The sequence below is a fragment of the Leopardus geoffroyi genome, chromosome E1 (assembly GCF_018350155.1).
Source record: "Leopardus geoffroyi isolate Oge1 chromosome E1, O.geoffroyi_Oge1_pat1.0, whole genome shotgun sequence".
Taxonomy (NCBI): Eukaryota; Metazoa; Chordata; class Mammalia; order Carnivora; family Felidae; genus Leopardus; species Leopardus geoffroyi.
This window is the reverse complement of record NC_059330.1, coordinates 41,132,351-41,153,087: the sequence shown is the minus strand read 5'-3', so window position 1 is coordinate 41,153,087 and position 20,737 is coordinate 41,132,351. Positions and strand designations below refer to the sequence as shown.

The 20,737-nt window shown below is 46.9% G+C and overlaps 1 protein-coding gene and 1 long non-coding RNA gene across 2 annotated transcripts; one reads left to right on the top strand and one right to left on the bottom strand.

The window, feature by feature from the left end:
- Window positions 1-222: 222 nt before the first annotated feature.
- Window positions 223-5,552, bottom strand: LOC123603748 (tubulin gamma-2 chain). The gene is made up of 11 exons (XM_045488962.1): window positions 5,274-5,552; window positions 4,883-4,995; window positions 4,495-4,662; window positions 4,113-4,181; window positions 3,024-3,103; window positions 2,486-2,612; window positions 1,797-1,883; window positions 1,541-1,690; window positions 1,001-1,153; window positions 748-909; window positions 223-620 (listed from the first exon to the last, which is right to left on the bottom strand). Exons 1-11 carry the CDS (start codon window positions 5,320-5,322, stop codon window positions 423-425), a joined length of 1,356 nt encoding a protein of 451 aa, XP_045344918.1. The 5' UTR covers window positions 5,323-5,552; the 3' UTR covers window positions 223-422.
- A 106-nt stretch (window positions 5,553-5,658) lies between these two features.
- LOC123603751 lies at window positions 5,659-20,737 on the top strand. The gene is made up of 3 exons (XR_006714983.1): window positions 5,659-5,698; window positions 10,505-10,590; window positions 20,390-20,737. It is a non-coding gene; the product is annotated as an uncharacterized LOC123603751 (long non-coding RNA).

The following is a 20,737-nucleotide window of genomic DNA, read 5'->3' as shown; positions in this document are numbered from 1 at the left end:
CATAGCAGACCTCAGTAAACCTCTGTAATCTTGAGAGTAGGGCTGACTCTAGTAAAGCAGCCTGGTTCTAGACAAGGTATGCCAGTGGAAATAGTGACCACACTAAGACCTGGACTAAGTGGACTAAGATAAAGGCCACATACCTGGGAACTGGGAGGGAGCATGGGTCATCCCCCATATTCACAGACCAAGCCCTGACTATATCCACAACCAAGCTCTGACTGTATTCACGACAAAGCTTTATTGCTTTATTCAAGCTAAATGAGCAATATCAAGGGTCAGGTCAGAGAAGGGTGGAAGTAGGACCAGCTCCTGGGCTGGAGATAAACCTAGAAAGGTTTTTGGTGACAAGAATCTGGGTCACAGGGACCAGGCACAATGGGGACTATGCATACTGTCCAGGGGAAGTGGTGGGGAGGAAGTCACTGCTCCTGGGCGCCCCAGGAGATGTAGTCTGGCCGTGTGGCTGCATGGTACTCGTCGATGAGTTCCTGCACAACCTCTCTGGACGTGTCCAGCTCATCAAAGTTCTCCTTGAAGATGTCCTCCTTGCGGAACTGCTCCAGGAAGGCCTCCCGCTTCCGCAGCTTGTCATACTGCTGGCAGGAACTTTCAAAGAGCTGAAAGAGATAGAAATCTCCAGGATGGGAACCAGTGCATGATAAGGGGCTGGAATGGAATGGGGGAGAATGATAAGGGTGTCTACTGGAACTGAATGGCCAAAGAAGGCCAGGAGATTAGGCTCACCGAGGAGATGCTGGTGTGGTTGGCCATCATGAGCCCACTGACCCGGTGGGCCGAAGGCAGGTAGGGAGACTTCCTTGACAGGGCCACCTGGATGCTGGCAGGGCCCCAGGGGATGAAGTTGGCCAACTTCCGCTCCCGGATCCTCTGCAGACTCTTGTGGACCTAGCGGGGAGGGGTGGACACAACAGTGGTGGTGGTAGCCTCTCCTCTACCCCTGTGGGTTCCGGGGGTGGCACGAAGGGGCCTCACCTACCTGGGTGGGGTCCACCTCCCCCTGGATGATGTTGAGGATGGCGATGTAGCAATGGTTGGTCTGGCGATCCCGGCCCGTGGACACCATCACGTTCTTGGGCTGCAGCAGCCGCCTCATGACATCCAGGACTGTGGTCTTCCTCACGCTGGCCACCTGACAGGAGAGCGGGCCACGGGGACCAGGCCAGCACTCAGGGCACGGTCCAATGGCTGACCCCCATCAGACTCAGGCTAGGATGGGCTCTCTGGGAGGCATCTTGAGATTCAGGTGTACACTGAGCCTTGGCTGCAGGACCAGGAATCTTAGCCCTCCTCAGCTCAGCAAGGTCATGCCCCTGTGCGGGAGCATCAGCAGACCCCACATAGCCCGGGCCCTACAGGGAGCCAGGGGTGTAGCGAAGAGGAGAACAAGTCAGCACGGAGCTGGACGGTCTGTGCCTGTCCCTGAGCACAGAGCCTCTGGGGCTACAAAGAGCGGCTCCTGGAGGGCGCAGCAGGGGGACAGAAAGGCTAGGGCAGGGCCTGCTGGGGCTGCTCCTACCGACTGGTCCGTGGTGAGCGGGGTGTAGCCGGTCATGAGGAAGTGGAGTCGAGGAGTGGGGATGAGCGAGGCGATGAGGCCGATGAGGTCGTTGTTCATGTAGCCAGGGTAGCGCAGGGTGGTGGTGCTGGCTGACATGATGGTGGACACCTGGGGACGGGGGTGCCGGGTCATGGGCCTTGGCCTGGGGCGGGGCCTCCCTTCCCCAGGTGGCACTCCAGTAAGGAGGGTTTCCAGTCCAGGAGCAGGGGCTCACCAGCTGGTTGATCTGGGAGAAGGATGGGTTCTGGATGTGCAGGCGGTCTGTGGCGATCCGGTTCAGGGCTGTGTTGTCCAGTACCACCTGGGGGGACAGAAGAGGGTCACGGCACCTTTTTGAGGAGAAAGGGGGCAGAGAGATAAGTTATTAGCTTTACCCCCTCTAAATTCTAAAAACCAGGAAGTGTGTTAACTTAAAAAGGAAAATACTGTCCCTGGGGCATCACAAGATACTTTTCTACCATACTGTAAACAAATTGTCTCCATGTGCCATCCACTGTGCCTGGTTCTGGAGACACCATGGAGGGTAAAACAGGCACGGTCTGTCCCCTTCACCAGGTCTACAGAAAAGTACAGTTACAGCCTGAAATATGCACAAAGGAATTTGACCTTGAATGCGTGGTCAGAGAAGGTTTTACTATGAAAGTGTCCCTTGGGCTGAGAATTTAAGCATGAGTAGGCATTAAATAGGCTAAATGGGGACACATGTCAGGGGTAATCACTTTGTTGAGAGCAACTTGGGGTCAAGTCCTTATTTCATAATTTGGGCCACCAGGTATGGCTTTATTTGGTCCTCTGTTCTCTGGGCAGGGGCTTGGGAAGGGCAGGGTGTACATGTCCCACTGGTTTGAGGAGGTGGAGCAAAGCACCCCCACCCCACCCCCCACTCCTTTCTCTGGCACTCACCACACAGTCTGCGTTCTGGGTCAGCCTCTTGAGCGTGAGCAGGGAGTTGTAGGGCTGGACCACCACATCGCTCATCTCATCCTGGTTGGGAAACACTGAGTATGTCTGCACCAGCTTCTTGGGATACCTGGGGGTGAAGAAGAGGGAAAGGGGAAGGTGACAGTGAACTGGAAGGATTCCCATCACTGCCCACCTTGGTCTTCTCTAGAGATAATAGGGTCATTCCTTTCCAAGTGCCACCAAGCTCTTGTACAAAAGGCGGGTGAGGGCAGAACTGAGTGTTTAGAGCCCAGGAGCCAAAAAGGATAAACCTAAAGCATCAAACCCACCAAACCCTGTAGGTCCCTCCTCTCCCTAGGCAACCCCCCTTCTGGAAGTTACTGTTTCCTAGATGTTCCCTGGATGGCCAGGCTCTATTTCTACCAGTGACTCAAAGCAATAGTGCCAAGCCGTTCAGTCCAAGAGAAAAAAGTGACAAAAAGGAAAGACCTTACCCAGGGAGCCAGGGCTAATGCCCTCTCCCCAAACACAGGGTTACCTGTCATTCAGTCGTTCCAGAAGGTAGGAACCCAGGCCAGAACCGGTCCCCCCAGCAATGGAATGACACAGCACAAAGCCCTGCATGGGGAGAGGCAGTCTCCAGGGATCTGGGGAAGAGGCTTTAGGCTTGTCTCATTCCCCACTCCCAACACACTCCTGTCTCAAGGCTGCTTGTCCATCCAGGCTGAGGCTCCTTGGGAAGGAAGACTCATGCCTAAGGAGCTGATGCCATCCACATTAGGATCTCCTTGAGGACAAGTACTGTACCTTTCTTTAAAAAATTTGTTTTTAAATATCTATTTTTGAGAGAGAGAGAGGCAGAGAGAGAGGGAGATCTGAAGCAGGTTCCTGGCTCTGAGCTGTCAGCACAGAGCCTGACATAGGTTTCGAACACGTGAACCATGAGATCATGACCTGAGCTGAAGTAGGACACTCAATGACTGAGCCACCCAGGTGCCCCTGTACCTTTCTTTTTAAATGTTTTTTTTTTTTTTAATTTACTTATTTTGAGAGATAGCAAGTAGAGGAAGGGCAGAGAGAGAGAGAGAGAGAGGGAGAGAGAGAATCCCAAGCAGGCTCTGAGCTGTTAGTGCAGAGCCTGACTTGGGGCTCAATCTCACGAACCATGAGATCATAACCTGAGCAGATATCAAGTCAGTCGACTCAGCCACCCAGGAGCCTCTGTACCTTATTTACCTTAATATCTCACATATGATGCTCCAAAAATTAGTTTTATTTTATTATTTTTTTTTTAATTTTTTTTTTTTGTTTTTCAACGTTTATTTATTTTTGGGACAGAGAGAGAGCATGAACGGGGGAGGGGCAGAGAGAGAGGGAGACACAGAATCGGAAACAGGCTCCAGGCTCTGAGCCATCAGCCCAGAGCCTGACGCAGGGCTCGAACTCACGGACCGCGAGATCGTGACCTGGCTGAAGTCGGACGCTTAACCGACTGCGCCACCCAGGCGCCCCCAAAAATTAGTTTTAAATAGAATTGCCCCCATCACACCACCTGTTCGGGCTACCTCCCGACCTTTCCCCAGCACTTATCAGCCTTTTCTTTTCCTTCAGTGGGGCTGAACCTCACCTCTAAGCTGTCACTTCCATCTGCTTCTCGGTCTATGATATCAAAAATGTCTTCATGGATTTTCTCACCCTGTATAGAGAGACATGGAAGTGAGGGTAAGGATGAAGGTTCTGGGGAGTACCTCTTTTCAGCACCAAGAACACCCCCTGGGACACTACTGCCACCCTCAAACAGAGCCTCAGCTGTGACCCTCAACCCAAAAAAGCTACTTTTCAAATGATTTGCAGCTTGCATACACCTCTCCCTGGCTCTCCCTCTTGTCAGGGTATCCCTTTGTCTCTTATTTATTGTCTATCCGGTCTGGTCAAATCCCCAGGCTGCCTGAGCCTGCCTTGCCCTAGGGAGGGAACATCAAGGGTTTCTGGGATGGCCACCCAGATACCTGCGAGAATCCACTGGCCCAGTTGTTGCCAGCCCCTCCTCCATGCTCTGACAGGTAGATGTTCTCTGGGTTGTAGAGCTTGGCATAGGGGGAGTTGAGGATGGAGTGGATCACCCGGGGCTCCAGGTCCAGCAGCACGGCCCTGGGGATGTAGTGCTCATCGTCTGCCTGTCAAGGGGAGACCAGCAGGGTGGTCCAGTCAGCTAAGGCCCAGTCCTCCATCCTCCCACTCTGGCTCCTGCCTGTCCTCCCTCCTCAAGCCAGCCGCCCTGACTCCTTTGCCCAGAGGGTTTCCTGGTACCAAGCCACTGCCCTTCCCTCAGGCCCCCCGGGGCCACTGTGGGGGCGCGTGGGGGGGGGGGGAGGCTGGCAAAGTCGCTGGGAGCACCTGGTAGAAAAAGACGTCCTTGCGGTCAGTGCCCTCGGTGGCGAACTCCTCCACGATGCCCTCGGGGCTGATACCATGCTCAGCGCACAGTTGTTTCCAGAACTCGAACCCAACTGGGGGATGGGGAGAGATGCCTGGGTCTGATAGTCATAAGGCCTCAGCAGCCCAGGGTTAGGCTCAGAGGCTGTCACACTCAGAGGCTGGGCCCAAGACACCTGGTCTGGGAGCTGTCACAGCCCAGGCGCGGCTCTCCATCGGGGCCTTGTTCATCATGCGCAATAGGGCAGGGGTTTCATGGAAGGGAAAGGGGGACTAGAGGATGCCAAGCACTTGGGTGGGACCCGAAGGGGCAGAACCGGAGACTGGAAGGGCCCGGCGCTCGCTCGCTCACTCTGGTTGCCGCACTGGCCCAGCTGCAGGGTGATGATCTCCCGGGGCATCGCTCTTCAGACGTGGGCGCGCCAGCCCTGCCCGGCGGGAGTCACGGCAGAGACGAACGCCTGGCAGCCGGGTTCGCAGGACGTGGGGAGCGCGCGTTCTCTTCGTCTTTTGACGCGAGTGCTCGGTCTGCGCGTGTGCAGTGCGGGCCTCCCCACTGCCGCCGGGCCGGGGAGCCCAACCTGGACATGATTTCCCCACTACAGTTACAGCTGGAATTCGGCACAGGCGCAGTGTGAGGCCACGCCCCCTCCTGCCCACCCACCCCAGCACCGCGCCTGCGCCGTGAAACTCTTTGGGGCTGCGGGGTAGCGACCCGAGCGTGGGGGCGGGGAGGGGCGGTCCAGGTGTATCGAGTCAGCTGCGTGCTACAGACGGGTGAGCGGCTTGGCGGCTCTTCTGGATAGAGGGGCTGGCTTCAAGCCAGTCTTTTTTTCAATTTCTCTTTTTAAGTTAAATATACCTAACATAACATTCACCATTTTAATCCTCTTTAATCGGACAGTTGTGTGGCATAATGTACATTCACACCGTTGCGCAACCATCACTGTCATTCATCCCTAGAACTTCGTCACCTTTCCAACCGAACACTGTACCATAAATAATAACTCTCCATCTCCATCCCCATCAACATCCTACTGCCTGTCTCTATGACTTTGACCAGGTATCTTATATAAATGGAATTGCATAGTATTTGTCCTTTTGTGTCTACCTTATTTCACTGCATAATGTCCTCAAGGTTACTCCCATGTTGTAACATGTGCCAGAATTTCATTCCTTTTTAAGGATGTATAATATTCCGTTGTATGTTTATGCCACATTTTGCGTTTGTCTATTCATCCGTAGATGGACGCTGGGGTTGGCTGTTGTGAATAATTATGCCATGAACATGGGTGTGTACAAATAAGTTTGAGTCCCTGCTTTCAATTATTCTGGGTATACACCCAGAAGCAGAATTGCTGGATCATATGGTAATTCTATGTTTAATTTTTTGAGGAATTGCTGTGCCATTTTCTTTCTTTTGTATTTTAATTTATTTTGAGAGAGAAAGAGAGAGAGAGAATGCATGCATGAGAGGGGCAGAGAGAGAGAGAGAGAGGGAGAGAGAATCCCAACCAGGCTCCTCACCATCCACGCAGAGCCCAATGCAGGACTCAAACCCATGAACCCAGAGATCATGACCTGAGTCAAAACCAAGAGTCAGATGATAGCCGACTGAGCCACCCAGGCGCCCTGGTACCATTTTCTATTGTGGCAGCACTATTTTACATTCCTACCTGTAATGCACAGGGGTTCCAATTTTTCCACATCCTCACCAACACTTGTTACGTTCTTTGTTTTGTTTTGGTTTGTTTGTTGTTGTTGTTGTTTTTAATTTTTTTTCAACGTTTATTTATTTTTTGGGGGACAGAGAGAGACAGAGCATGAACGGGGGAGGGGCAGAGAGAGAGGGAGACACAGAATCGGAGACAGGCTCCAGGCTCTGAGCCATCAGCCCAGAGCCTGACGCGGGGCTCGAACTCACGGACCGCGAGATCGTGACCTGGCTGAAGTCGGACGCTTAACCGACTGCGCCACCCAGGCGCCCCCGTTTGGTTTTTAATAATAGCCATCTTAATGAGTGTGAAGTGATATCTCATTGTGGTTTCTGTTTTATTTTAAATTACAAAGTTTCAAACATACAAGCATGATTCTGTACTTTTATTATATATTTTTTTGTTTTGAAATTTTCTATAAATGGTATTAGAGTATATATACTATACTTTTGTAACCTACTTTTTTCACCCTACATTATATTTTTGTGATTTAGCAATGCTGATGCATGTAGATTTATTTCATTCTTTTTAACTGCTTTATAGTGTTTCATTGGATGAATAAGCTAGTTTATACTATTTCCACACAAGGGTGATTAGATTGTTTCTACTTATCCCCTGTTACATAGAGTGAATATAGGATTTGTCACTTGTGAACGTGAAGGAGAATATCTCTACCACTGGCATGTGCATCTTCTTTAGAAGGTTTACAAACTTTACAAGGTTTCACATGTTTTTTCCTAGATGGTTGTACACCCTTACCAGCAATGGAGTTTTCATTTCCTTAAACCTGCATCCACACTTGGATTGTCAGATCTTAATTTTTGTCCATCCCATGGATGCCCAGGGGGATCTCATGGTTATATAATTTCTAGTTATGATCACAAGTGAAGTTCATCTGATTTGTTGTTGTTGCTGTTGTTAGTACCGTGAGAATTGCCTGTTCATATCTTTTGCCCATTTTTCTATTGGTCTATTTCTTTTGGACATAATAAGATACTCCACAGATTTTTTTCCTGGTTGTATGGGTTGCAAATATTGTCTCTTGGTCTATGGCTTGTCTTTATACTTTGCATGTGGTGTCTTTTGGCCTAGAGAAGATTTTAATGTAGACAGTTATCCTTATTTTCCTTTCTGTTTTGTATGTTTTATACCTTGTTAAAGATAGCATCCCTTTCCCAGTATCATAAAGCTGTCCTTTTATGTTTTCTTCCAGAAGCCCCATAGTAGTTTTGCTTGTTCCCCGTGTTGTGTGCTGACTTGTTATGATTTCAAATCCATGTTTTGAAAGCTTGTTTTGGACAAAGTTGTTTGTGGTTTGAACTTGTTTTCATGAAATTGTTTTGAAGTTGGATATTAGAACTTTCTTATCAAACTCTAGCACCTGGAGTGATGAGGACCATTACATCATCAACACCATAGTAAAGGCCATGGTGTCCATCACGTGGTATACTTTTAAACTTTAAAAATTAAGAGGAATGGGTATTGAGGAGGGCACCTTTTGGGATGAGCACTGGGTGTTGTATGGAAACCAATTTGACAATAAACTTCATATATTGAAAAAAATATAATAAAAAATAAAAAATAAAATAATATAAAAATTAAGAAGAATGACCAGCAACTCGAAAGCATTTGGTCTGGACAAGGCTACTCTTTGATGATCTAATAGCTCTCTGGGGATCTTGAGACACTTACTCGGACTGTGGCTGCGATGGCAAGGCTACCTTGGTGTTAGCAGTGGTGTTAAACCATGCAGCAGTCTCAGGAAGAGAAGGGACATCTGCTTCTGCCTTAGTGAGGCTACTCCTCATAGGCAGTGGTCCAAGCTGTGTAGCAGTCCCTGCAGTAATAATCTTCAGAGCAGCCTACCTTGCCTGCCAACACTGGCTCCGTCTCCCACCAGCTAAGTGCCCCAGCAGTGAGGGTCCTAAGCAGGCAGCTGATACCCAGCTTTTAGTTGGAAGGACTGACACTCCCAAGAACCAACTTGTAGAAAGGTACACCTCAGCTAATATTGGACTTTATTTATTCCATCTCCCTTTTACCTGGAACAATAATGTAATTAATCTATCATTGATTTGGAGCATGTTATTTCTTTATTGGCATATTAAGAGACATCATCCTGTATGCTATTGGCTTGTGAAATATTATTATTATAAATTGTAATTCTTAGAGTGAACCTGTGTTAAATAAATTATTGGCAAGGACAAACTTAGTCTCTGAGCATAATTTGCCCCGAACAAAACACTCTGTAGGTCTTTAGTTCATCTGGAACCTATTTGGAGGCCTGCTGTAAGATAGGGATCCACTTTATCTTTTCCATATGGATGGCCAGTGGTCTCCCAGCCAATTATTGAAGAGTGGGTGCGGTGCCCCCCAGCGCCAGCACATTCCAAACCCCCACTCTGATGCAGGCTGGCTTCTGGCTGCTCTTCTGCTCCATTGGGCTGTCTGTCTGTCCCTGTCTGGAGGGCTTTCTCTGGGAGCTGCTGCAGAGGCTCTGGCAGAGGCACCGCTGGCAAGAGTCATGCTCAGACAAAGGTTTTTGTATTCTTTTCTCTATCACTTTCTCTTTTTTTATGAGAACTCGGCCACCTTCCAGGGCTGGCCGCCATGAATCCTCTGGGCTTCTTTAGAAGGCTCTGGCTTGCCCCATACCTGTCCCCTCCCAAGCCTCTGCTCAGTTCCCCTCCCCTCACCCTACCCCAGTCCCCCAGCCTGCTTCCTCCATTTGGGCCAGGCTGTTAGGGATGTCCCTCAGGAGGACTGGCAGCCTCGCCTTTTCAGGGAGGGTCTGGGTGCTCCCCTTGAAGTTTGAGGTAGGGTCAGATCTCCTCCTTGGGGCTCCCTTCCCCTGACAGAACTGCTCCTAAGGGCTGGCTGTCTTCAGAGGCTTCACTAGGCCCCTCTCTGAGTGCCCAGGTGAAGAGGGAGGCTTTAGAGATGAGAGTAAACTTGCCAGGCCTCCCGTCCTTGTGAGTCTGGAATGGCTGTTTGCTTCCTTTAAAATAATAAGCTGGAAGCAGTTTATGAACTCTTGTGAAATGAGGGAGTTTAATTTCAACCTTTTCTGAGGATTAATAATAGTGCCTTGCTCCTCCTTCTGGTCTCCCAGAAGTGGGAAAACTTCCTTCAAATCCTAGTTTATAGACAAACAGGTTAGAACGTGTGAATTGATCTGAATTGGAGAAATTGCAAGGTAAGTTTCCTCGAAGAAGCCATCTCTGGCAAGCTGGGGGCTCCTCCTCACCTGTAGAAATGGGTTGGAGATGTGCTTATGTATAGAGCTGAACGTAAATCCCCCCAGTTATTAACAGGTTATGCTTTCCATTTCTGCTGAGAACTGACCAGTCCATGTTGGTTCAATGAGGTGATACATCAGCACCTAGCACAGTGCCAGACTCACAGAAAACCTTCAACACATAATAGCCACTGTTGTGGTTACTGCTAGATGCAGTGGGAACTGAAGTGTAATTTGGCTGTTGCTACAGATGAAAGATCTTTTTCAGGGTAAAAAAAAAAAAAAAATAAGTGGTTCCTTTGAATAAACTGCAAAAAATTAAAACCTCATATTATTTGGCATGATCCTACAGATTCGGTTTCAGACCTACCTTCTATTGAGCAACAGGACTAGGTTCATGGTCTCTTTCATGGGTTTCAGATCCAGGGGCTCGAGGTCATTACCCAGAGATTGATTATTGAGCACTGAGTTCAATTTGCTTGGCTCCGTGTTCTCTGATCCAGGTTATGATAATGTAGTGGGGTTGTGGCATTCCTTTGTCTGAGGCTTTGGTCTGCCTCTGATAATAAATGCAGCGTTTGTAAACTAACAAGTTTGTTAAATGTCCTAAGCCTTTATTGGATATTCCAGGTTGAGTGAAATATTTTGGCTGCACCTTCATTTCTGGTCTTCCTGGACACCTGGCCTGCAGGAGTACAGATATGCCAGAAGCACAGGTATGTTGGGGAGGTAAGGAGGCAGAGGTATGAGGTAGGGAAAGGAGGGTGTGTCAGGGACTGGGAGGAAGAGAGCTAGTTGGAGCAGCTTCAGGTCTTGAGACTGGGATCCTATGACCCCAGGGGGTTTCACCTTCAAAATGAAGCCAAAGAAAAATTAAAACAATAAACGTGAAGGGCTGAAGCTCTTTGTATGAAGGAGTTATGTTAAAATCACATTTTGGTCATGAAATAGAACAAACCAGGTTATTTTGTTCTGAATTGTTTTCTCAAGGAACAGGACAAAGGAAATAAGCCTAAAAGTGATCCTATTTGTGGATCATTTGCACATTGTTTCATTCTTGGATTATGCACCTATCCCATGCAGGGGCACACTAATGTGAACTGGAGAAGTAGAGGTAACAAGCCTTGGTGTTCATGGCCTTGTGGAAGAGATAAATACACAGCAAGGTTAGCAGAGAGTGCAGAGTAGGGGGGCTTAACTTGAGGGTGGGTGCTGGGAGAAGCCAAAGAATTGGAGAAAACTTTTTGGAAGAGGTGGTGCCTGGCCTAAGTCTTGAAAGTTTGGTAGTAATTGGCCAGGTGGAGAAAACGGAAGGGCAGACAAACCAGTAAGAAGAAAACAAGCAAGAGGGTGTCGGGCTGGCTCAGTTGGTAGGGCACGTGACTCTTTGTTTCTTCTCTTTTACGATTTATTATTTATGTATTTATTTTTTGTTTTGTTTCAAGCTATTATTTAAATTTTGGTTAGTTAATAGGCATGTGACTCTTGATCTTGGGGTTGTGAGTTTGAACCCCATTTTGGGGGTAGAGTTTACTTAATAAAAAAGGGGGGGAAGAAGAAAACAAATACTAAAAAATGGGTAAAAGGAATAAATGGTTCATGATAAATTAAAAATGTAAAATAGCAGTCTCATTAGTAGTCAGAAAAATACAGATTTAGGGCAAAATATTAGACAAGCAAAAATTTAAAGATATCTAGTGTGGGGGCGCCTGGGTGGCGCAGTCGGTTGAGCGTCCGACTTCAGCCAGGTCACGATCTCGCGGTCCATGAGTTCGAGCCCCGCGTCGGGCTCTGGGCTGATGGCTCGGAGCCTGGAGCCTGTTTCCGATTCTGTGTCTCCCTCTCTCTCTGCCCCTCCCCCGTTCATGCTCTGTCTCTCTCTGTCCCAAAAATAAATAAACGTTGAAAAAAAAAATTAAAAAAGATATCTAGTGTGGATGGGGGTTCTGACAAATGGGTGCTTTTATACAGTATTTTTATATGCCTTTGGTGGTAGTTTAAATGGATACATTCTGGAGGGTTAGCTGGCAGTTCTCTTGATATGTAAAAATCACATAATCTTTGACCCAGCCATTCTGCTTCCAGGAATTGCCTGAGTCCCTTATAACTAGGGACATGTGCTAGGACATATGGACAAGGATGCATGTATAGGTGTTCTTAATAAATTACAGTGATCCCTAATAAGGGACATAAAGGAGTCATTTGTAAAAAATATCAGGTAGGGCTATCATCAGCATGGAAAGGTGACCAACACATGGTAGGTGACAAAAATAAGTTTTTGTCAAAACATGAAAGTATTTTTGAGTATATGTGGAGGGGAAAAAAAGGTGTGTATGTGCCTGCACATGTGTCTGTGTTGAGAGGGCTGATGGCGCGGAAGTAGAACATGTGTGTGAGCTGGATGTGAGAGATGCCAAGTTGGGTTTAGGGTGAATGCGGAAAGTGTCAGGTAGTGAACTGGACACGTCAGCAGGGACCAGACCTGGATGTGCCTTGCAAAATAGGAAGCTGCTGAAGGTTGGTGAACAGGAGTGGAGAAAGATCCGCCCGGCATCAGTGACACAGGTATGCTGGAGTAAAGCAAGAGGCAAGGTTATCAGCCAGGCCTGAAATGAGCAGGGCCCTGCCCAAGTATGGAGAGGAGGGGACAGATTCTAAAGACACTTGAGTGGAGAGAATCTACAGGAGTTTAGGATGGCTGATTATGTAATGCGGGTAAGGGAGAGGAAGGATTCTGAGAGGACAGATTTCAATTACTGGGTGAAGGCAGGGCTGTTGTCTGAGACACAAGGAAGTCAGGGGGTGCATGGATGCACAAACTGAGTTTGAGTAGGGGAATATTCACGTGGAGCTGGGGCCCAGTAAGCGACAGAGAATTCACAGGCCTAGAGCCAAGGAGTGAGTTCTAGGTGGAGAGCAAGCCATACCCAAGTGGCAGTTCAAGCCATAGGCGTGAATAGGATCACTCAGGGCGATTTTGTGGTGTGGGATGGTCCTGCAAGGGGACTGGGATAGAACCTGATAGAACACAACACCTAAGGGGTAGGAAGACTGCATCTCAAAGAAAAATGAAGGAGCGAGCAAAAAGCAGAAGAAAAACTGGTGTGTATCAGTGAGGTTTGATTGCCTATTCACTTCTGGCAGAGCCCCTGGTTTTGTTCTGCATTCCACCCTTCTTCCAAGTGGTTTGGCAATAAATCCTGATTAATCCAAGCCAATTATGGCCGTCACCATTTCCTTGCCAGGGAATGATTTAGGAAGGGACATATGATGCAATTCGGGTCAATGTGATGTGAGGAAAGATTTCTGGGGGCTCCTGAGGAAGGTCTCCTCCCTGATTAGAAATAGACAGGGGGGTGCCTGGGTGGTTCATTCGGCTAGGCGTCCGACTTTAGCTCAGGTCATGATCTCGCAGTTCATGAGTTTGAGCTCCATGTCAGACTCTGCACTGAGAGTACAGAGCCTGCTTGGGATTCTCCCTCTCCCCCCTCTCTTTGTCCCTACTGTCCCTACCCTACTTGTGCTCCCTCTCTCTCAAAATAAATAAACATAAATTTTTTTTTAAAGAAATAGACAGGAAGAGACATACTCTATTCTTCAGCTGCACGTTCTCACATTTGGATATGGCACCTGGGCCTGCTATAGTCCTTTAATATGTAGGGTAGAACATCTTGAGGATAAGCCATCATGCTGAGGCTGGTAGAGCAGAAAGATGCCAAGCCCCTGGGTCCCAGATGACATTGCTAAGCCAGGACATTAATCAGCCCTACAGCAACCCCATATCTGCACTTCTTAAAATGTATGATCTATTTTTCCTTATGGTTTAATCTGTTTCATTTGGATTCAGTTTTTACTCGCAGCTCAAGGCATAGCCATAGAGAAGGATACTGCAGAAGCCTAGGAAAGAGAAAATTCTAAAAAGGAAATAATTTGGAGCCATATGGAGATAGAGAAGAGACCTTCAAATTTGGGGAACCATTGGTGACTTTGGTGAGGATATTGAGCCTGGGCCATGAGAGTAAAAACCTGATTGCTAAAGGTTACTTACCCTTATACGTAGTTGGCACTAACAGATACTTGAAGACTCATAAAATTGAGATGTGAGGAAGATGAGGAGGTGGGCAGGGAGGATGGCCTTTAAAACAGGCGTTTTAATCTGGTGCCCACTGCTCCCCTCCAGGGGATCTATGGATAGAATTCAGGGGACCCATGAACTTGGATGGGAAAAAATTTCATGTTGATTTTTCATTCACATTTTATTTATTTAGTTAGTTACTTAGTTAGTTATTTAGTTATTTTAGTTAGTTTTAAGAGAGAGAGAGAGCTTGAGTGGGGGAGAGGGGGAGAGGCAGAGGGAAAGAGAGGATCTTTAGTAGGTCCCATGCCCAGTGCAGAGCCTGATGTGGGGCTCGCTCTCCCAAGTGTAAGATCATGACCTGAGCCAAAATCAAGAGTTGGATGCTTAACTGACTGAGCCACCCAGGTGCCCCTCACTCACCTGTTTTTAAAATATAGTCTTCTGGGGTGGAGTCCCACATTGGGCTCTGCATGAACAGCATGGAACCTGCTGGGAATCGTCTCTCTCCTTCTCTCTCTGCCCCCCACCCCACTTACTCTCGCTCTCTCTGTCTCAAAATAAATAAATAAACTTTAAAAGAAATACAATAAAATTTAGAGTATAGTTTTCCCTTCAATTATGACTGCAGACGTTATTCTTCAGTAGTATAGTAGTGCCTGTGACTTTGTTACCTGGAAAAATCACAGCTATATTTACTTCACCTTGCAGTTGATGCAGATGTTGCAAAATAGTGTTTAAAATCATCGCTACTTAACAATACAGGGGTTATTATAGGTAACACAAGATTTTGTTATTGAATGCCTTAATAAAGGACACACAAGAATAAAAGAAAGAAGCACATGTATTGCTATGTCACAAGTTTAAAAAATATATTGTAACCACTGGATTTCACTATAATTGGCTTCCAGGGTAATTCTATATATATTGCATGCATTCAAAAACATTATCCACCCAACGGCCAAGGCATCCATGGTGTGAGAAAGGTTAAGAAGTGTGGCTGCAAAGGACAAGAGAGAAGGGGAAATTTGTACAGTGGGGATGGGTCTGTGGAGTCTGGAGAACACTGCTTTTTAGAACAGAGGAGAGGTTTCAGTGTGGCAATACTAAAGGCACAGAGAGGAGACTCTGAGAGCCAAGGTCCCTGGGGAGGCTGGAGCTATTGGGATGTAGGGCTCAGGTGGAGGGATTAACCACAGGAAGGAAACTTTTCCCACAATAAAAGGGAGGAAAGGATGAGTAGATAAAAATAAGTGCTTTAGTGGGGTGGCAGTGGGGGGCAGGAAGTTGAGGGGGCTTCTGACTGATGGCTTCTATTTTCACTGTCAAGTAGGAGTGAAGTTATCTGCTAAGAGTGCGAATGACAGGGGAGATGATAAGGTAGGGAACAGGAGAGGGCTGACAAGGACAAGTAGAGGGACCACCACCAGCCCACCACCAGGTTGTCACGGCAACAGTCTGTGTGGGTGTGCACTGTCTCGGGGCAGCGTTCAGCTGCTCAAGTGTGGGAGTCAGAGGGCAGAAAGTCAGCTAGAGCTGGGGCTGGGGTTTAACCAGGAGAATGGGGTGAAGATTAGGGGAATGCAGGAGGAATGGATCAGCTTGTCCAGGCTGCGTGGAGAAGGATGTGAAGCTAGGAAGGGGCTGCTAGCTTGGACTAAAATCAACATCAGGAAGAAGAATGGGGCAAAGGGAACGAGAAGGTGGAGGTACAGGAAGTGGCGGTACAAGAGAGAGCCAGGCAAGTTTAAGGTTAAGGAGCAGTTCATAGGAGGGCAAGTGCTGAGGTCTGTCCATTGTGTGGGTGACAAGGAGACAAGTAGTAAAGGGCCTTTGAGGTGAGGAGGTCAAGTCCAGTCAGGACCATCCATGTGGATGTAAAAGTTGCCTAGGAGGAAGGTAAAACTTAGAGGGGAAAGTCTGGATAGGAGAGTGATTTGGAAATACGTAGATCATTGGAACAAGTAGGGGAAGAGTGTGATGGTGGTGACTAACATGTGCCCCAAAGGAGGAGGAGGGCTTTTTTAATAAGGTAAAATAATGATTGTCTTAAAAGGAGATAAAACAATACCTACCCACCATGGAGTGGAGAATGGGGACCCATGCTCCTGCTGTGTAGCCAGGGCTTCAAAAAATAACTAGCTTTTATCAAAGAGGCTGGAGAGAATCAGACAGCTGTGGACCAGACCCGATCTAGGACAGTGGCTTCCAATCCCACAGGCTAGTCCCCTCCCATGCCCCACCCCAACCGAGAGGCCTATTTGGTTTCATCGCAATAGCAGGGGTGGGGGATCCTGGCATTTGGTACCCAGAGATCAGAGACGCTTAATGTCCTGCAGTGTGCAAGAGAGCCCCACAGGGATGAACTGTCCTGCCCAAAATGCCCATAGTGCACCCCATACACTTTACGGATGAGGAGGCGAGGATTCAGAGAGCTGAGATATGTCCTTAGGTTTTAGAACTTCTGTAGTCTTGATATGATGTTAAGATCTGTGTGTGTGTCTGAGGCCACTGTGGTTATTAATGTTGGTTGGCGAATCCAACCCCCTCTCCCTAGTCAATGATGGGTCTATGGTTGCTTCAGTTCTGCCCAGTGGAATGTAAGCAGAAGTCATGGAGCAAGATTCCTGGGAAAACTTTTCCAAAAGGGCAAGTGAAGCTGGAGGCCCCCGTCCCCCTCTGCCCTGCTCCTAGTCTTCTGCTTGGAACTTGGTCCAGCAGTCATCATCAGCACAAAGGCCACATGTGAGTGATGGTGGAACACAAAGATAGAAAGGCCAGGCGTCCTTGGTGGCTTCCTAATAGATGTCCCAAACGCCGGACTGCCCACCTCTGGACTTACCAAGAGAGAAAAACAAACTATACTATTTGTTTAGGCTACTGATGACTGTTCTGTTAATTGCAGGCGAATGTATTTCTACCTGATAGAGTCATAGGGCCAGTTAGCCACAGTGGATGCTAACCCCACATTTTCCCTCTCTCACACAATCCAATAGTCTTTCCTTGACAGCAGTGGTTCTCAGAGTGTGGTTTCCAGACAAGCAGCACCAGCATTGCTTGGGAACGTGCTAGAAAGACAGAATTTCTACACTTCTAAGTCAGAAACCCAACAATCTGGTTTAACAAGCCCTCTGGGTGATTCTCACACACCAATTTTGAGAGCCACCGTTCTCCAGTTATGCTCCTCCTCAGCATACCTGGAGGCTCGAGAAAAGACACCATCTCAGATCCCACCTCAGTTCCACTGAATCAGAATCTGTATTTTTAGGAGATCCTGGGGTTCTCTGTACGTGCATAAAAGCGTAAGGAGCACTGTTCTACAACATGCTTAAGTGAGTCTTTTCATTTCTCTTATAGAAACCCGAGTGCTGAAAAGTGATATGACTGACCAGGCTGAAACCACGCACTCAGGATCCAGCTTAGTACTTCACATAAAACAAAACAAAACAAAACAAAACAAAACAGAAACAAAAACAACCTAAACATTTAAAAATACATACAGTCCACAATTGAACTCTTTTTTTTTTTTTTTTTTTGATGTTTATTTTTGAAAGAGAGCGAGAGAGACAAAGCGTAAGCCAGAGAGGGAGATAGAACCCGAAGCAGGCTCTAGGCTCTGAGCTGTTAGCACAGAGCCCAATGTGGGGCTTGAACTCATGAACCATGACATCATGACCTGAGCCAAAGTGGGATGCTTAACCCACTGAGCCACCCATGCGCCCCATGATTGAACTTTCAAAGTTTTGATTTTGGAAGTTTAAAAACTTACAGAAAGCAGCAAGGATCATGTATTTACCCCCATGTGCTTCACAATTGATTTTAAATGAAAACTTAGGCCAAGTGTAAATTTGAGAACATTCTTTTAGGAATCTCTTGAAAGCTGAAGTAAGTTTGTGAATGTTGCCAGTGCCTCTGTGAAAGAAATCATACAATGTGTGCATGTGTGTGTGTGTGTGTGTGTCTGTTTTAATGCTTATGTATTTATTTTTTGAGAGAGAGAGCATAAGCCGGGGAGGGGAGAGAGACAGAGGGAGACACAGAATCTGAAGCAGGCTCCAAGCTCTGAGCTGTCAGCACACAGAGCCCGACGCAGGGCTCAAACCCATGAACTGTGAGATCATGATTTGAGCTGAAGTTGGTGCCTAGCCGACTGAACCACCCAAGTGCCCCCACACAATGTTTTTCAAATAATTGTTCTTTTTTTTAAACTTTTTAAATGTTTATTTATTTTTGAGAGAGACAGAAACAGAGCATGAGCAGGGGAGGGGCAGAGAGAGAGGGAGACACAGAATCCAAAGCAGGCTCCAGGCCCTGAGCTTTCAGCACAGAGCCTGACGCGGGGCTTACACCCCTGAAACGCAAGACCATGACCTGAACCGAAGTTGGGTGCTTAACCGACTGAGCCACCCAGGCGCTGCTAAATAATTGATTGTCATAATATCTTTATGCCCATTGGAGAAGGGATGTGGGAAACTTAAGTGATAGGTTTTCTGTCTTTTTTGCATCCTTTTTCATAGCACTTAACCGGAAATGATGTATTTCATGATGGCATTTTTCGGATTCCATGACTGTCCTTAGTTCACGTCCATGTTACTCCCAATTGCCACATCCATGCTCACCCTTGGTAATAGCTACAGTGTCAGTCATAAAGTGTATGACCTTAGGCCCTCATTCCAGTCTTCCTCAGAACACAGTTTGCTAGGAATGCCTGCCTTAAAATGTATTTAACTTAAAAAGAAAAAAAAGTCGATATTCTTTAAACATACTTTCCAGAAAAGTAGCTTTTAGAAAGATAGGAATATCTCTGCCATTTCCATTATATGTTCTACCTTGTGTGTAGAACAGAGGTTCTGTCTGTTCACTTTGTCGAGACCATGCATTGCAGCGTTGATTTATCGGGGGTACAGTGATAGCATCCTAGAGCTGGATGGGATGTGGGGATCATTTATCCCAACCTCGCCCCACAGTATTCACATAGAATGTGATGATGTCCAGGGTGCCTGGATAGCTGAGTCAGTTAAGCATCTGACTCTTGATTTCGGCTCAGCTCATGATCTCATGGTGTGAGTTCGAGCCCCATATTGGGCTCTGTGCTGACAACGTGGAACCTGCTTGGGATTCTCTCTCTCCCTCTCTCTCTGCCCCTTCCCCACTCATGCTCTTGCTCTCTCTCTCTTTCTCTCAAAATAAATAAAAAACATTTTTAAAAATCTCAAAAAAAAAAAAAAAAAAAAAAAGAAAGAAAATGATGATGTCCTACAGCGCCCCAAGGAAAGGGAGGGGAAGAGGCAGTTGGCTACACAGAGAGCTGCCTGGAGGCCTCTGTCCCTGACCAGCATACCTCTAGCTCATATAAGGTACCCAATCTATTTCAACATTTAATTTCCTAAATGAGGAAGCAGAGCCTGTGTTTTGTTTTGTTTTAGAAAAATAAATGTTTTTGCATGATCTACAAGTCATAGTATTATTGTGCTCGGTCTGTTTTCCTTTCTTTTATTGTGAACGTTGTAATTTTTTCTTTTTCTGATAAAATTTTAAAATATTTCCAACATGGTTAGATAGAATATTTCCTACAACTGCTTTAATGTTTATTTATTTTTGAGAGAGAGAGAGAGAGAGAGAGAGAGAAGAGCGGGGGTGGGGGGGGCACAGAGGGAGAGGGAGACACAGAATCCGAAGCAGGCTCTAGGCTCTGAGCTGTCAGCACAGAGCCCGACCTGGGGATCGAACTCACGAACGATGAAATCATGGCCTGAGCTGAAGTCTGACGCTTAACCCACTGAGTCACCCAGACGCCCCTCCTATGACTGCTTTAATGTGTTGTTATATTTTATAAATTGATCTCTTCAGGTGTCTGGGATTGAGTTATTTTTCCTTTGTTTCTAGAGCTTCCATTGTTTTTGTAGGAGGTTGAAATTTTGGGTCCATTTTGACTCTATAAATGTTTATTATGCTATCAATGCATCCCTCTAGCTATACCAGGCTGGTGTATTTGGCTAATTAACACTAGTTAGGCACAGCGTAACATATAGAGATGGAGAGTCACTCACTAAGTTGTAGACCTAAAACTCATGTAACACAGTGTGTCAACTATATTCAAATAAAAAATTTTAAGACTGAAACTGTTTAGGAGGCTATTAAAAATTAACTTTTGACATGGTTTTAGTATCCTGCTCTCTATCTCTGGTTTGTTAAATCAACATGACAAGGTTCTAATAGTTATTTAACAGTCTAATCGCAAATTGGAAGGTCCACCCTTCTGTTCACTTTTAGCAGGTTTCTTTTTTTTTCAAGATTTTATTTTTAAATAAACTCTACACCCAATGTGGGGCTTGAACTCATGACCCCAAGATCAAGTCTCATGCTCTATCAACTGAGCCAGGCAGGCACCTCTCACCTTTTAGCACTTTTTATGAATAGTTTTTGTTTGCTTGTTTCAGAGCTCCTGTTCCCTTAATCCTGGCCTGCCTGTCCCTCTGGCTCCTCACCTCTCCAGTTTAATTTGGCTGTTGACCCTGGGCCGGCAGGTCTCAGGCCATCCCTTTCGGTAGGTGTTCAGGGCCTTTCTGTGACTGTTCTGAGCATTCTCGAGTGAAAACTGTCAGGGTCCCTTCCCTGACTTGCCTGATTGCCACCTGTAAACTATCGATAAAAGGAAATCAGCGAGTGTATTTTCTGGATTGATCAAGGCCAAACAGGCTGAAGCAGTCAATGCTCCTTGGTTAAATCACCCTGCAATCAAATAAGGAGCTGATGAACCAAGGGACCCTGGAAACAACCTGTGTCCA

Bases quoted from the DNA above. Each gene is read 5' to 3' on its own strand.
- LOC123603748 (XM_045488962.1), bottom strand. From the start codon at position 5,322: ATGCCCCGGGAGATCATCACCCTGCAGCTGGGCCAGTGCGGCAACCAG. The intron at 4,663-4,882 runs GTGCTCCCAGCG...TCCCCTTGACAG, and splicing joins AGGACGTCTTTTTCTACCAG to GCAGACGATGAGCACTACAT. The intron at 4,182-4,494 runs GTATCTGGGTGG...CTCTCTATACAG, and splicing joins GGGCCAGTGGATTCTCGCAG to GGTGAGAAAATCCATGAAGA.